The following is a 14,235-nucleotide window of genomic DNA, read 5'->3' on the forward strand; positions in this document are numbered from 1 at the left end:
AATTTATTTTTAGTAAAAAATTCACTAAAACATACATTTTTCTTTAAAAATTACTTTATTTTTTATCTATATAAATCATATAATTGCAAAAAATATATACTCATTTCTTTCTCTCTCAACAACGTAAACCGCTACTGCCCTCCAGCGGTTTACACACCTGTCCCAATTCAGATAAACCGCTACTGACAGTAGCGGTTTATGACCAACCCCAAACAAATAGAAACCGCGACAGGCTCTAGCGGTTTCTATGCTGCTACATTTTAACGTAATCCGTGACTGGGAGTAGCGGATTCTGTGTTTATGTAAACCGCTACTGTCAGTAGCGATTTCTATAAATATATGAAACAATGTATTTGCGTCTTTATTTTGAAAACAATGTATTTGCATAATTTTAAAGGTGTAACAATTTATTTATGTAAATTGCCCTAATATTAAAGTATTTTTTAATAATTAAACCGGTGCTTTGTAATAATTTTCCCCCAAAAAAAAGGGTCAAACGGGGTTCTGGAACCCTTTTCTCCGCTGATCCACTCTCCAGTTCTTCTCCCATCTCCTTCTTTCTCTCCAAACCAAAACGGAAACCCTAGCCTCACCGCCGACCGCCGCAAGCCGCAAGGAGTGAGTCACCGCCGCCATCCGTCGCAGTCAGGGGAAGCACAGAAGCCTCTCCTCCCAAACCCTAGATCCCCTTCACCAGTTCTCCCAGCCCTAGCCTCACTGCCATATCACCTCCGCCGTCTCAACTACTCGAAGCTGCCGTCCCTACTGCTTCTCGTCTCGCGTGGTTCCTCCGTCGCGCAGCCGCTGTTCCGCTGCGCCGGCTCTGCTCCTCTGCTCCAGTTCCGCCGCGCACCACTCTCCTGGGCTCCAGTTCCGCGGTGGTCCAGGCCACCTCTTCTCTAGTTCTGCCGCGTCCAGCCTTCCGTCGTGCTCCCTCACCTCTGTGCCCTAGAAGAGAAGGTATTTTTTTACTGTAATTGTTGTTTCAATTTTTCTTCTTCAATTATTGTTGTTATCACCGTGGTTTAGGATTGTTGATGATATTCTTGATTCTGTTATGCTGTTGTTGGTTGGTTGTCTTTAATTTTTTTACAGTGATTTTCTGTTCTTGAACTTGTTCTGGAGATTATTCGGCTTGATAATTTGTCAATTTGTTGAATGGGAAACTAATGATTGATTTAGTTATGCTGCTTACTGCTGATTTTGTGTGTTTGCTAATTTTGAATTTCTTGAATGGAAAATTTGTTAATTTTGTTGTGTTTGCTATTTATTCTGCTTTATGTAACTTCATATCTTGCAACATTAATCTTCGAATGATTCTAGCCCCATGAATGACTGAATAATATCATGAAATATATCAAACATGATGAGAGAGATTTAAATGATAACAGCAAAATATAATCTGAGTTATGGGTTTATAGTTGAAAAATTTATACCGATGATAAATGTATCTTATATTTGGGTTTGGAGGATACATGCACCATAGACACAGTGTTACTCTATTACTAAATGATAATAAGCTTGTCATGTATTGTGCAAGGTGGTGCTTTGTGGTTTCAGAATTTAACAAAACTCTCTTCCGGTTATTTAGGCTTCATATTTTCGATTTTGATTGCTGGTATACACTTCATTAATGTCCAGGAATGAATTCTTGATTCATATCCAATAAATATGTTTACTATTACTATGATTATCTTCTGTTGGAATTTTTTTGTTATTTGACTTTTGAATTTCTAATTGGATGAGATTATAACACTATTGTTGATGTAGTATCTTTAATATAGATGACCTTTTAAGGTTCATATTAGACTATAATTATGTTTTAGGGTGTTTATTTATAATTTATTTATTATAAAACGGTTTTCCCAGTTGAATTACGGTTGAAGCGATGGGACCAGTGAATTAGTAGCTAGAGTGGTTCGATGACTGGTCCGGTTTCCAAACCTTGCTGAGGTGATGCTTATGCACACAGGTTTTTTTCCCAGTTAATTTAGTTAGTTTGCAAAATGAAAGGGAAAATCAGTATTCTTTGACCAGTTATAATTATTTGTATGAACTTGGAATTTGGGAATATTGTTGGCTGATGAAGAAATTTATGTGTTGATTGATATATAGAAAGAATGAAGCAATCAAAGGATCCGTTTGAAGCAGCGTTTGAGGAGCAAGAGGATTCTCCGCCTGAATCCCCAGCTGACACCGCTGTGGACGCACAGCAAAACCCTAATTCTTCAATTGTAGCTCATAATTCTCAATCCCAACCTCAAGACCAGCTCCAGCTCCCTCATGACGACAATGCCAAAAAGGGTGCTTCCCAATTCACCCCTCTCAGTGGCAGTGGCCGTACTAATGCTAGTTCCAGTGGTCCCTTCACTGCCACCACTGGAGCTGGTGGTTCTGGCACTGGGATGAAGAGCAAAGAAGAGGAGGAGGAAGAGGAGGAGGAGAACATGGATGTTGAGCTCGGAAAGTTCCCTTCGAGTGGCGATCCTGATAAGATGGCCAAGATGCAGTATGTTATTGGTTATTTTTGTTGATCTTGCTTTTCTTTACCATTTTAATTGCATCTATTTGTTTTGGGGTTAATTATTTTTTTGCTTTTAGGGCTATATTGTCACAATTCACTGAGGAACAGATGAGCAGATACGAGTCATTCCGCAGGGCTGGATTTCAGAAATCTAACATGAAAAGAGTATGTTTCCTGAACTACTATGTGCCATCTCCCAAATTGATTTGCTAAAAATATAATGTTTAAACCATTGTGCTATCCAATAATTTAAATTGTTCTAATTGGTTGTATTAGTTTTTTTCCAATACTTATACACTTGAAACCTTATTTGCATTTTCTCCTTGGTTAATCTTCAAGATTGGTTTTTGTTACATATCACCTTGGTTCTGCATTATTGATACTTATGGGCTTATGCATTTGTGTAGTAGTTTACAAATTGCTATTTTTGCATTGTAATATGCACTGTAGTTTATATTATAGTAAGATGAGATTGTTTACAAGTTGCTTCTTCTTTCTTCTCTTGATGATATTCAAACAGTTATTAGCAAGCATCACTGGGACACAGAAAATTTCCGTGCCGATGACGATTGTAGTATCCGGGATTGCAAAAATGTTTGTTGGTGAAGTTGTTGAAACAGGTATGGGAAGTTTCTGTTAATAGCTTACAAGCATGAGATGGTTAATTCTAAACTAGACACTGTTTTTAAGGTCAAAATCTCGCAGTTCTTGGTCCTAAGAAGGCCAATATTCTGATTCCAAAAGTTCCCATTGATAAAAAACTACTACTTTATGGCAGCTAGAATAGTCATGCAAGAGAGGAAGGAATCTGGACCAATTCGTCCATGTCACTTGAGAGAAGCATATAGACGATTAAAGCTTGAAGGAAAAGTATTTAAAAGACCAATGTCGAGGCTCTTCCGGTAAATGTATGAATTGTGAATGTAGTGGATGATGTCACTGGTTTGCAGCAGTGTCTTGTAGGAAGATTTGGTACTCACTACTTACTACCTTCGAGGCCCCATATTCTTGCATCCTGTTATCTGTTACTGTTTGTAGGTAAATTTGGAATACTTTCCCATTCCTTTCTCAAATATTAAATTTGTGAACACAATAATTATAGGCCTCAACATCTGTTCTATTTCTATCTGTGGAAATTGAAATTCATATCTGTGCCGCAATGACAGATGTTGTATATCACTATATTGCATTGCACAAGCTTACTGTGTTAAATAGATAGCTAGCTTGAATAGCTTAGGAGAAGGAGAACTCGAAGAGGATTTGGGCTTGGTTGCAAGAGATCTCAGTTAACTATTAGGGTCAAACTAATGTATAGTCTAGGATTTTGCTCCTCTAAAGTAAAAGTTTGTCCACGCTATTTTAATTCCTATTAATGCGAAAATTGAACAATTAAATTTTGGGTTGTTAGTATACTTATATGTCCCTGGAGTTGAATGATGTAGTGTCTTACTCCTCAAATTTGGGTTGAGTTATCTATGAACTATCTAAAAGAAAATCTAGATGTTGGTATTTTCTGTTTGATTTGTGATTTCTACTCGTTGGGTTGAGATTCTATTGCTTGTTTCATTTGCTGGCTTTGCAATCAATATAACTAACATACATGTCATGCATTTTGGTTGCTTTCTAAGGCATATGTTCCCCTTTCCTCTTTATTGAAGTAAAAGCCTCCTTACTGAAAGAAAAGCCTGGTTGGAGTTTATTGAATTGTAGTAGGCCAGCTTGTTTTAAGATACTAGCATGAAAAATTGGTGGAGACCAAGTAACAACATGCATTAGTCTAATATTACCAATGCTGCTAAACGAGTGCCTTCTGGAACTCAAAGTCTGACCATTGGTTCTAACATACTTATATACTATCCATTTTAGGTTATCTTTGAGATTGATTCTAAACAATTATTTTAGATAAAATGAAGGAAAACTTCTAGACATCAAAAGTAAATGGATATTGGTTAACACGAGTAATAAAAAATAGGTTTAATTATTTTGCTGGTTGTTATAGTTATACCAAATTTATAATTAGGTTTTTATATTTTTTGTTTCTCTTAATTTGAGTTCATACCGTGCTTTTAATTTTGTAAATTTCTTTCAGTGTAAAAAATATTAAAATTAATTGAATATTTATTTGCAAATTAAAAATATTTATAATTAAGAATCTAATTAAATTTTTGACTACATATTTTTTGAGAGAAATATTTTATTAATTTTAATATTTTTAATATCACAATAATTTAATTACAAAATTAAAAGCAATTTTGAGATTCAAACAAAAAAAAATTGTAGAAATTTAATTATAAATTTAGTAAAGTTATAGAGACCAAGAAAGTAAGTAAACTTAAAAAATATTTATTGTTTTCTGTTTGAGAAATGAAAGAAGCATGAGCTATGCTAAGTGCACGCGTTATGTTAACGTAAAACTTTTGAACAGGATAGACTATATTCCATACATAGAAAGAACGCAGAAATTGTAACGCCCGGATATACAGAGACATGCATGTAGCGTAAAAAGCCACCGTACATGGCTGCTTTTCTCTATTTCTTTTTCTTTTGGATATATGCCTTTGTTCTATCCTCCTCCTTAAATGAACTCTTTTTTCATTTTTATTATAAATTGAATGTTGTTTTTTAGTTTTAAAAATGTATTAATTAATTTTATCTACTATATCCTTTATTATAAATAAAAGAAAAGTTAAAAGAATAGAAAATTAATACAAAAAATTATATTAAGAATATCTTAATATCTTTATCTTTTATTTTGGTTGTTTAGATTTTTAATAAAATTAACTCATCATTTTAATAAATATGCACAACTAAAAAGATTTGGTTAATTTTTTTTTTTTTTTGGTGACTAAAGATTTGGTTAATTTGAGACGGAAGGAAATAGCTCTTTTTTGTTAGTTTTATTTAAAATTCACACAAGTCTATCTCTTATAAGATAATATCACAGCATATATATGTTTAATTATTATTTTGATTATTTTGACTATTTTTGAAATAGCTGGTAAACTCTTTGAAGATTGACTTATAAATTTGTATAGAAGACTATAAACTCAAATAATTTGTTTTAAATTATAAAAATGTTTAAAAATTAAATAAAACTACAAACACATATATAAGATAACAGACCTAAAATGCACAATAAACTCCAATTGGACAGGAAAACTAACGGTAGAGAAAAGAAAAAAGTAAATTGGTAAGGCACCTATTTAAATAAAGATGTTAAAAACATCTTCTTATAAAGAATCTTGTGTTAAAAGTGTGTTTTGTTTGTTTGACCATATTTTAAAAAAAGATAATATTTTTATAGCATATTAAATTAAACTTTACAATTTATCATCTAATAATAAAAAAAGATGCATTTTTATATGAAAATAATTATAAAATTTTTATAATAGTATCTACCAATTGGTAATTGCCAAACAGCGCAACAGCGTATGTTGTTGTTGGGTTTTTTTTTTTTTTATTTTTTTTTTATAAAATCAAAAGGTAAATTCCTTCGTTAAAGCTACATATATAATACAACGAGTTGAGAGCAATGAAGAATAATGGATTAATTGAAATGAAGAGGAACCAAGGAAGAAACATCCAGGAAGTTGCTACCATTTATCCATTTATAATCTAAAGTAGTTTCGTAGTCATCATTAGACATTTGATTTCATTCTATATTGCTATTAATTTTTTTTTAAGTGATATAATCTTTTCTCTTTGTAATATACAATAAAATTCTTATTATATTTTCACCTTCTCATAATAATTTATCTTTATAAAATATTATAGAATTTTTTTTAATTTTATTTTTCTCTAATAGCTATAATCGATTTATAAATTTTGTTTCATTCTTTCATATCAAGTCTATTACTCTTTATTTTTTATATTATTTTTCATTATAAAATTAGTATTTAATTTTAATTTTTTATATTCTCTTACTTTTTATTTTTATATAGATTACATTATTATTTTTAATGTTAATATTAATTAAAATCTATTTTTCTTTCTTTTAATATTCATCACTTCTTATATTTACTATATAAAACAATATTTATTTTACACATTTTTTTATCTCCTTTCATATAATTTTATACATCTTTCTCTTTCTTCTTTTTCATTCTAGCTAATTTTTGCATAATTAAAATTTAGTTGATGACTATAGTTTTTATTTTTGTTTTTTAAATTTGCTAAATGTATCTACTAGATGATTTTATGATTGTATTTGTAACACCATACCATACAGAGCTTTACACATAGGATGTAAAACAGAGGTGGCGAGGCGCTACGACCTATAAAATAAAAAAAACTTATATATATAATATAATATAGTTCAAGAAGATTTATTCTAGGAGCCTTCGAAGAAAAGCTTAAAATCGAAAACGGTAAAACGAAAAGCGCAACACTCACGACACGTAAATGATAAACGGAAAAGAAAAGAAAAGCTAGCATAGATATAATCAAAGAGAGTTCCAAGGTACAAATATCAAAACTCAAGACTCGGCTCGCGAAGATAAATTGGCCTAAGCACATAAGTAGACATACATATATATAAGAGAACCCAAAATAATCCCAAAATACAGAGTTACAGAACCTATTTATCCAACATAGCCTCTAAGAGGAAGTTAATACATCAAATACATAAGCAGTGGAGATAAAAGTATCTACATATATACATATATATAAAATAAAGCCCCAAAGATAAAGATATCCGCTATCAGAAGCTTCTAGCATGCCTCAGCGGGGTGCCGCCTGACTTGCATCTGAAAACCACAAATATCCGTATGAAATGAGAACCGGTGGTTCTCAGCATAGTAAAGGTGCCACGTACATAAGATATAAGGTTCTGGAAACGCCAGAGGCAATTCTAGAATGCCGACACTTATATTATAAAACTTAAGCGACTAAACAGAAACCATACATTAGGGTAGTTCTCTAAGGTTTTGTAAACTTAACCCATTCCTTAAATCTAACTAAAACTTAACTAGAACCCTAATTCTCTCTGCCTTTCCTCCGTTCCTCCATCTGCTGTGAAATTACAGAGACAAACAAGCAGACGATGACAAACACAGGTAGAATACAAGTAATACAGATAGAAAATATAACAAATAGCATGTTATAATCACTTAGGAAATCCAAATTAATGCACAAGCAAGCAATTCAAATAATATGCATATGATGCATGTCTGTCCTATGGCCGATGAGTCTCATCTGTCAATTATCAAGTCAACCCGACAAGTCCAGCTGCTAAACCTTGGACTGTCCCCCGTCGCACATCCCTATGAGTCTATACATAATTCATATATATATATATATATATATATATATATAACTTTACTCAATGGGGGTTAACCTTCCCGGGAATTTATAAGTGCTTGGTCACCCTTACGACGTAGGGTCAACAGAGTATCAAGTCTCAACTTAGAGCACGTGGTGGCAAGCCACGGTACTTCACCCAGAAAAATTCGTATCTCAGAAATTCATTTCACATGTATTCATTAACATTTCATAATCATTCATTATGGGCATATCATCACTTGTACATCATATAATTGCACTTTTACACATAACTCATCATTACCCGGAGCAAGTGGGGCGAAACCACAACCCTTGCGTCTACACAGAGAGCTTCTATACTAACCATCCTTGAGCAAGTGCGGAGAAACCACAATCCTTGCGTCTATCCAGGAGGTACGTTCTCATATGCCCAAGAGGAACAAAGGAGGGGATCCTAACCTCCCACCATCTCGTTGGGGCGATTTTACAATACCAGGAGGAACAAGGAAGGGGATCCTTAATAAACAACTATTTTACGGTTTATTTTGTATTGAATTGAGCGGATTTTATCAAATATTCTCACACTTATGCATATAATTCACATGCTTTACATTTTCCTTTCTAATTTTGTGCTATGAGTGCCTCTTTGGCCTTAAATTTGCTAATTTTAATCCTCTCTTATTACCATTCGATGCCGTGATATTTTTATTAAGTGTTTTCAGGGTTTATAGGGTAGGAATGGCTTAGAGGAAGGAAAGGAAGCATGCAAAAGTGGAAGGAACACAAGCAATTGAAGGAATTGCAAAGCTGTCAATACTGACCTCTTCATACTAAATCGATCATAACTTGAGCTATAGAGGTCCGAATGAGGCGGTTCTAGTTGCGTTGGAAAGATAACATCCGGGGCTTCAAAATGATATGCAATTTGCTATAGTTGCTTTGCAGTTAGGTGAAGGGTACGCGTCGCCCATGCGTGCGCGTCGCAGAATCAGCGTGACTAGTGCAAGAGGCAAGTGATGCGTACGCGTAGATGACGCGTACGCGTGACCAGGAATTGTTCAGCGACGTGTACGCATGGCTGACGCGTACGCGTGACATAGCATCACGTGCTGCAGATATCAGAATTTGCTGGGGGCGATTTCTAGGCTGTTTTTGGCCGAGTTTCAAGCTCGAAAATGAAGATTAGAGGTTGTAGAGTGGAGCTGGAATGGGGAATCATTCATTCAATATTCATTCACAATTATTATGTTTTAGATGTAGTTTTTTAGAGAGAGAGATGCTCTCTCCTCTCTCTAGGTTTTAGGATTTTTAGATTTAGCTCTTCTCAATTTCAGACTTCTACTTTGCTTTAATTTAGTTTTCTTCTACTTTTATTTGTTCTAGTACCTTAGTTATCTTCTCTTATTGATTTCCCTTTTCCGCCATTTTATGTTTATAAGCTCTTGTTACACTTGATTCTGTTAATGCAATTTATGTTTTCCATGTTTATTGTTACTCTCTTTTATTGTTAGTTATTGATGCTTGCAATTGGTTGTTTAGATTTAATATTCCTTGTTAATTTTATTATGCTTTTATTTTGTGCCTTCTAAGTGTTTGATAAAATGCTTGGTTGGATTTTGAGTTAGATTTTTATATTCTTAGCTTGAATTGATTAATTGGAGACTCTTGAGTTATCAAAAGTCTTTTGTTGATTGGTGATGAAAGTTGCTAGTTGGCTTGAGCTTCACTAACTCTAGTCTTTGATTAGGACTTGTGAACTCGATCAAGTTGATTTCCTCACTTGACTTTCTTTCAATTGTTAGAGGTTAACTAAGTGAGAGCAATTTGCAATTACCATCACAATTGATGATGATAATGAGGATATGAATTCCAATTCTCAATCCTTGCTAGGACTTTTCTTAGTCGTTATTTTATTTTCTTGTTATTTACATTACTTGTCTCCTTTCACAAAACCCAAAAATATACTTTATCATAACCAATAATAAACACTTCCCTACAATTCTTTGAGAGACGACCCGAGGTTTAAATACTTCGGTTAATTTTATTGGGTTTGTATTAGTGACAAACAATTTAAATATTGATTGAGGTTTCATTGTCGGTTTAAACTATACTTGCAACGCGATAATTTTTGTGAAAATCTTTATAGACATTTTTTCTCCGTCAAATTTTTGGCGCCGTTGCCGAGGAATTGCAAATATGTGCCTTATTATTGGTTATTGTGAATATTGTGAAAATCTTTGCCTTTTGTTTCTTTGTTAGATTTTGCTAGTTTTAGGAGTTTATTTTCATTAGTTTTTGTTATCTTTTGTTTTTATTTTCTCTTGTTACTATGAATTCTCACCCCTTTGGCTATGAGTTTGGTTCAAATTATGTTGTAGGGAATGGAAGATACAATGAGAACATGCATCAAGGATGGGACAATCAAAGGTGGGAGGAGCCTCAAGCTTATGGACAACTTTCATGACAACAACCTCCACCAACATACTATGACCAAGAACCATTCCAAGATGCATGCCAACCCAATGGCTATGGTGAGCATCCTTTTGATTATCAACAACCACCACCATATGCCTATGAACCCCCTCCTCAATATAGCCCTCAACCACCATAGTCACAACTCCCCTACCACCAAACACTTCTATATGACCCTAACCCATATCCACCATATCAACTACCTTATGAGCCATATGAACTATACATAGAACCACCCCAATCCTAACACAATTACCCCCAAGAACCACTACCTCAATATACACCATCTCCATATCCTTATCAAGATGACCCACCTTCCCATTATGAGCCCTTTCTCCCAACAAATGAACCCTCCTATCCACCCCAAACTCCCATAGATGATATCTTTAGTGTTATTCACCAAGGGCAAAGAGAGCTTCAAACCACACTTACCTCTACTCTCACTGGTATCACCTCTACTCTCCAAGCTCTTATATCCCGTGTGGATCTACATAATGATCTCTCCATCCCACCACTACCCTCTATGGAAGAACACCCATATCCATAAATCCAAGAGAAACATGATCCCAACTATGCTATTGACGCAGAACAAGAGAGAAGAGATCGTCTTAGGGACTTAATGGATCAGATCCACGCATCTATACTTCAAGAGAAGCAAGAGGAGACCCAAAAGGTAGAGGAAGTAGAGACCCAGAAAGATGAAAAAATAGTTGAAGACTTTAAGGAGGTTGAACAAGAGGGACATTCCATCATCGAAGACAACGACATTAAAGATCTTGTTGAAACTTGTTCCATCGGATGTGAAACCAATGTTGAGGAGGAATGTGCACACCCTCCAACATATGACTTGATCAATAAGGCAGAGTTGGAAAAAGTTAACAAGAAAGTGGGAATTGAAGAAAATTATAAAGAGGTGAAAGACATCAAGGAGGAGTTTGATTTTGTATTAGAGCAAGTGGAGAAAGCCAAAATTATTGAAGAAGAGGAAGTGGTTGAAGACTTAGAAGATGCGGAACCCCCATGAGAAACTCAAGTCATAGAGCCTCCTTCCAAGACGTTTGAATTTGATGTTGAGGAAGGTGTACAACTTCCAAGGCATATCATGGTTGAAGACTTTGAGGGGGTTGATCATGAGATGGATTCAATAATTGATGATTTTTTTATCTACAATTGAATCTTCTCCCATTGGACTTGAAGAAGAGGTTATTATTAAAGAATCTTGTCAAGAGGTGGAGATCATCAAAGAGGAGCCCAAGAGAGTGAAGCATACATTGGCAGGGCCGCCATTAGAGACACCTCCCCCGAATCCATCACCATCCGTCCTTTCATTCAAGCAGGTAAATCTCTTCCCCTTAAGCTTTAATTTCTCGCTTGCATACGATTCGCTTGAGATGGATGGACAACTCAGAACTCTTTCTGGTTTTAAGAGTAAAAAGGGAGATGGTTAGTGGTTCGCAACACAATCCTAGGTTCGTTATGGTTGGATGTTCAAGGTCTAAGTGCAATGATTGGTATAGTTCTCAATTGATTGGGTCTAGAAAGTTGTTTGGATGCTTTATTGAGAATTCGGATTGCTTGCCACCCAGTTGGAACAATGATGATCAACTTAAAGACGGGTGTAGAAACAAGATTTGGGATCCCGGCATACAATAGGAACCACTTTGGGAGCTCAAAGCTTGTGGAGAACTTCATCAAGACTTGGTGAATTCACTTGAAAATGTTGGAGCTTATTGGAAGTCCAAGCATTGGTGGAAGTTTCAAGATGAGTTCAAGCACAAGCTACCATGACAACGAGCTCACCAAAGGTCCAACTTAAGGACTTTAACTAAAAGTGCTAGGTGGAAGACACCCCACCATGGTAACTTCTTCCTATTTTTCCTTTTATTTCTATTGGTAATAAGTTGAATTTTCATTTTTAATTAGGTTTATTTTGTTTAAGTGTGATCTAGCTTGTTTAATAATGTTTGGATTTATTTTGGAAGCTTGTTAGTTTATAAAAAAAGGGTGTTCCACGCATGCGCGTGGTGATGCGCACGCGTCAGATGCGACGCTGCAATCTCTCGAATAACGAACAGAGAGTTGCGCTGGAACCATGTGGGTGGGGTGCCAGGCGCACAATCCAACCCACGCATGCGCATCGATGACGCGTATGCGTCATTTGCGTCTCTGGCCTTCCACGCGTGGGCGTGGGCGACGCGTACGCGTCGTTTCTTCATGCCATCTCTGGTACAACAAACAGAGAGTTGTGCTGCCGCATCGTTTCTTCATGCCATCTCTGGTACAACAAACAGAGAGTTGTGCTGCCATCATGCGAGTGTTGTGCGCGTAGCACGATTCACACCCACGTATCGCTTCCTATTTTCCATTTTTCTCCTTTCTTTTCTCTTTTCTTATTCTTTCCTCTTTCCTTTCTTCTTTCTTTTCTTCTTCCTTTTTTACTTTTGGTGGACGAAATTGTGATTCGTTCTCTTTGTATTTGCATGAGATTTATTTAATGGCTCTTTGCTATGTATGGATACAACTCCGTTCAACTTAACCAGCAAGTGTACTGGGTCATCCAAGTAATACCTTACGTGAGTAAGGGTCGATCCCACAGAGATTGTTGGTATGAAGCAAGCTATGGTCACCTTGTAAATCTCAGTTAGGCAGATTAAATGGTTTATGATAAGTTCGAAAATAAATAAACAAAAAATAAAATAGTAAATAGTTACTCATACAATTCCATGGTGGGAATTTCAGATAAGCATATGGAGATGCTGTGCTCCTCTCGAATCTCTACTTTCTTATTACATTCATCCAATCCTTCTTACTCCTTTCCATGGCAAGCTGTATGTAGGGCATCACCGTTGTCAATGGCTACATCCCATCCTCTCAGTGAAAATGGTCCTATGCTCTGTCACAGCACGGCTAATCATCTGTCGGTTCTCAATCAGGTTGGAATAGAATCCCTTGATTCTTTTGCGTCTGTCACTAACGCCCAGCCTTCAGGAGTTTGAAGCTCGTCACAGTCATTCAATACCAGAATCCTACTCGGAATACCACAGACAAGGTTAGACTTTCCGGATTCCCATGAATGCCGCCATCTATCTAGCTAGCTTATACCACGAAGATTCTGTTGGGGAATCTAAGAGATATGCGCCCGGCCTAAGGTAGAACGGAAGTGGTTGTCAGTCACGCGCGTTCATAGGTGAGAATGATGATGAGTGTCACGGATCATCACATTCATCAAGTTGAAGTGCAACGTATATCTTGGAATAAGAATAAAAGAGAATTGAATAGAAAATAATAGTAATTGTATTGAAACTTGAGGTACAACAGAGCTCCACACCCTTAATCTATGGTGTGTAGAAACTCCACCGTTGAAAATACATAAGTGAAAGGTTCAGGTATGGCCGAATGGCCAGCCCCCTGAATGATCAAAAGACCGAATGGTCAAAAGATGACTAATACACTAGTAAAAAGTCTTATTTATACTAAACTAGCTACTAGGGTTTACATGAGTAAGTAATTGATGCATAAATCCACTTTTGGGGCCCACTTGGTGTATGCTTGGGCTGAGCTTGATCTATCCACGAGTTGAGGCTTTTATTGGAGTTGAACGCCGAGTTATAGCGTGTTTCTGGCGTTCAACTCCGGGTCGTGACGTGTTTCTGGCGTTTGACTCCAGACAGCAGCATGTACTTGGCGTTGAGCGCCACTTTACGTCGTCAATTCCCGAATAAAGTATGGATTATTATATATTGCTGGAAAGATCTGGATGTCTACTTTCCAACGCTATTGAGAGCGCGCTATTTGGAGTTCTGTAACTCCAGAAAATTCATTTTGAGTGCAGGGAGGTCAGATTCCAACAGCATCAGCAGTCCTTTTGTCAGCCTTTTTCAGAGTTTTGCTCAAGTCCCTCAATTTCAGCCAGAAATTACCTAAAATCACAGAAAAACACACAAACTCATAGTAAAGTCTAGAAATGTGAATTTAACATA

At 35.8% G+C, this 14,235-nt stretch overlaps 1 protein-coding gene across 3 annotated transcripts; it reads left to right on the top strand.

Annotated features, from left to right (window-relative positions):
- Positions 1-482: 482 nt before the first annotated feature.
- Positions 483-3,648, top strand: LOC130939137 (transcription initiation factor TFIID subunit 11-like). 3 transcript variants are annotated; one of them, XM_057867232.1, is made up of 6 exons: positions 483-960; positions 1,870-1,972; positions 2,116-2,509; positions 2,602-2,689; positions 3,045-3,144; positions 3,303-3,648. In XM_057867232.1, exons 2-6 carry the CDS (start codon positions 1,957-1,959, stop codon positions 3,428-3,430), a joined length of 726 nt encoding a protein of 241 aa, XP_057723215.1. In that variant the 5' UTR covers positions 483-960; positions 1,870-1,956; the 3' UTR covers positions 3,431-3,648. The 3 variants fall into 3 exon arrangements, with proteins under 3 accessions (XP_057723215.1, XP_057723216.1, XP_057723217.1); XM_057867233.1 differs by having other exon boundaries at positions 1,870-1,953; XM_057867234.1 differs by lacking the exon at positions 1,870-1,972.
- The last annotated feature ends 10,587 nt before the right edge of the window (positions 3,649-14,235 follow it).

Source organism: Arachis stenosperma, chromosome 7 (assembly GCF_014773155.1).
Source record: "Arachis stenosperma cultivar V10309 chromosome 7, arast.V10309.gnm1.PFL2, whole genome shotgun sequence".
Taxonomy (NCBI): Eukaryota; Viridiplantae; Streptophyta; class Magnoliopsida; order Fabales; family Fabaceae; genus Arachis; species Arachis stenosperma.

Bases quoted from the DNA above. Each gene is read 5' to 3' on its own strand.
- LOC130939137 (XM_057867232.1), top strand. The intron at 2,690-3,044 runs GTATGTTTCCTG...ATATTCAAACAG, and splicing joins AGAAATCTAACATGAAAAGA to TTATTAGCAAGCATCACTGG. The intron at 3,145-3,302 runs GTATGGGAAGTT...ACTTTATGGCAG, and splicing joins TGGTGAAGTTGTTGAAACAG to CTAGAATAGTCATGCAAGAG.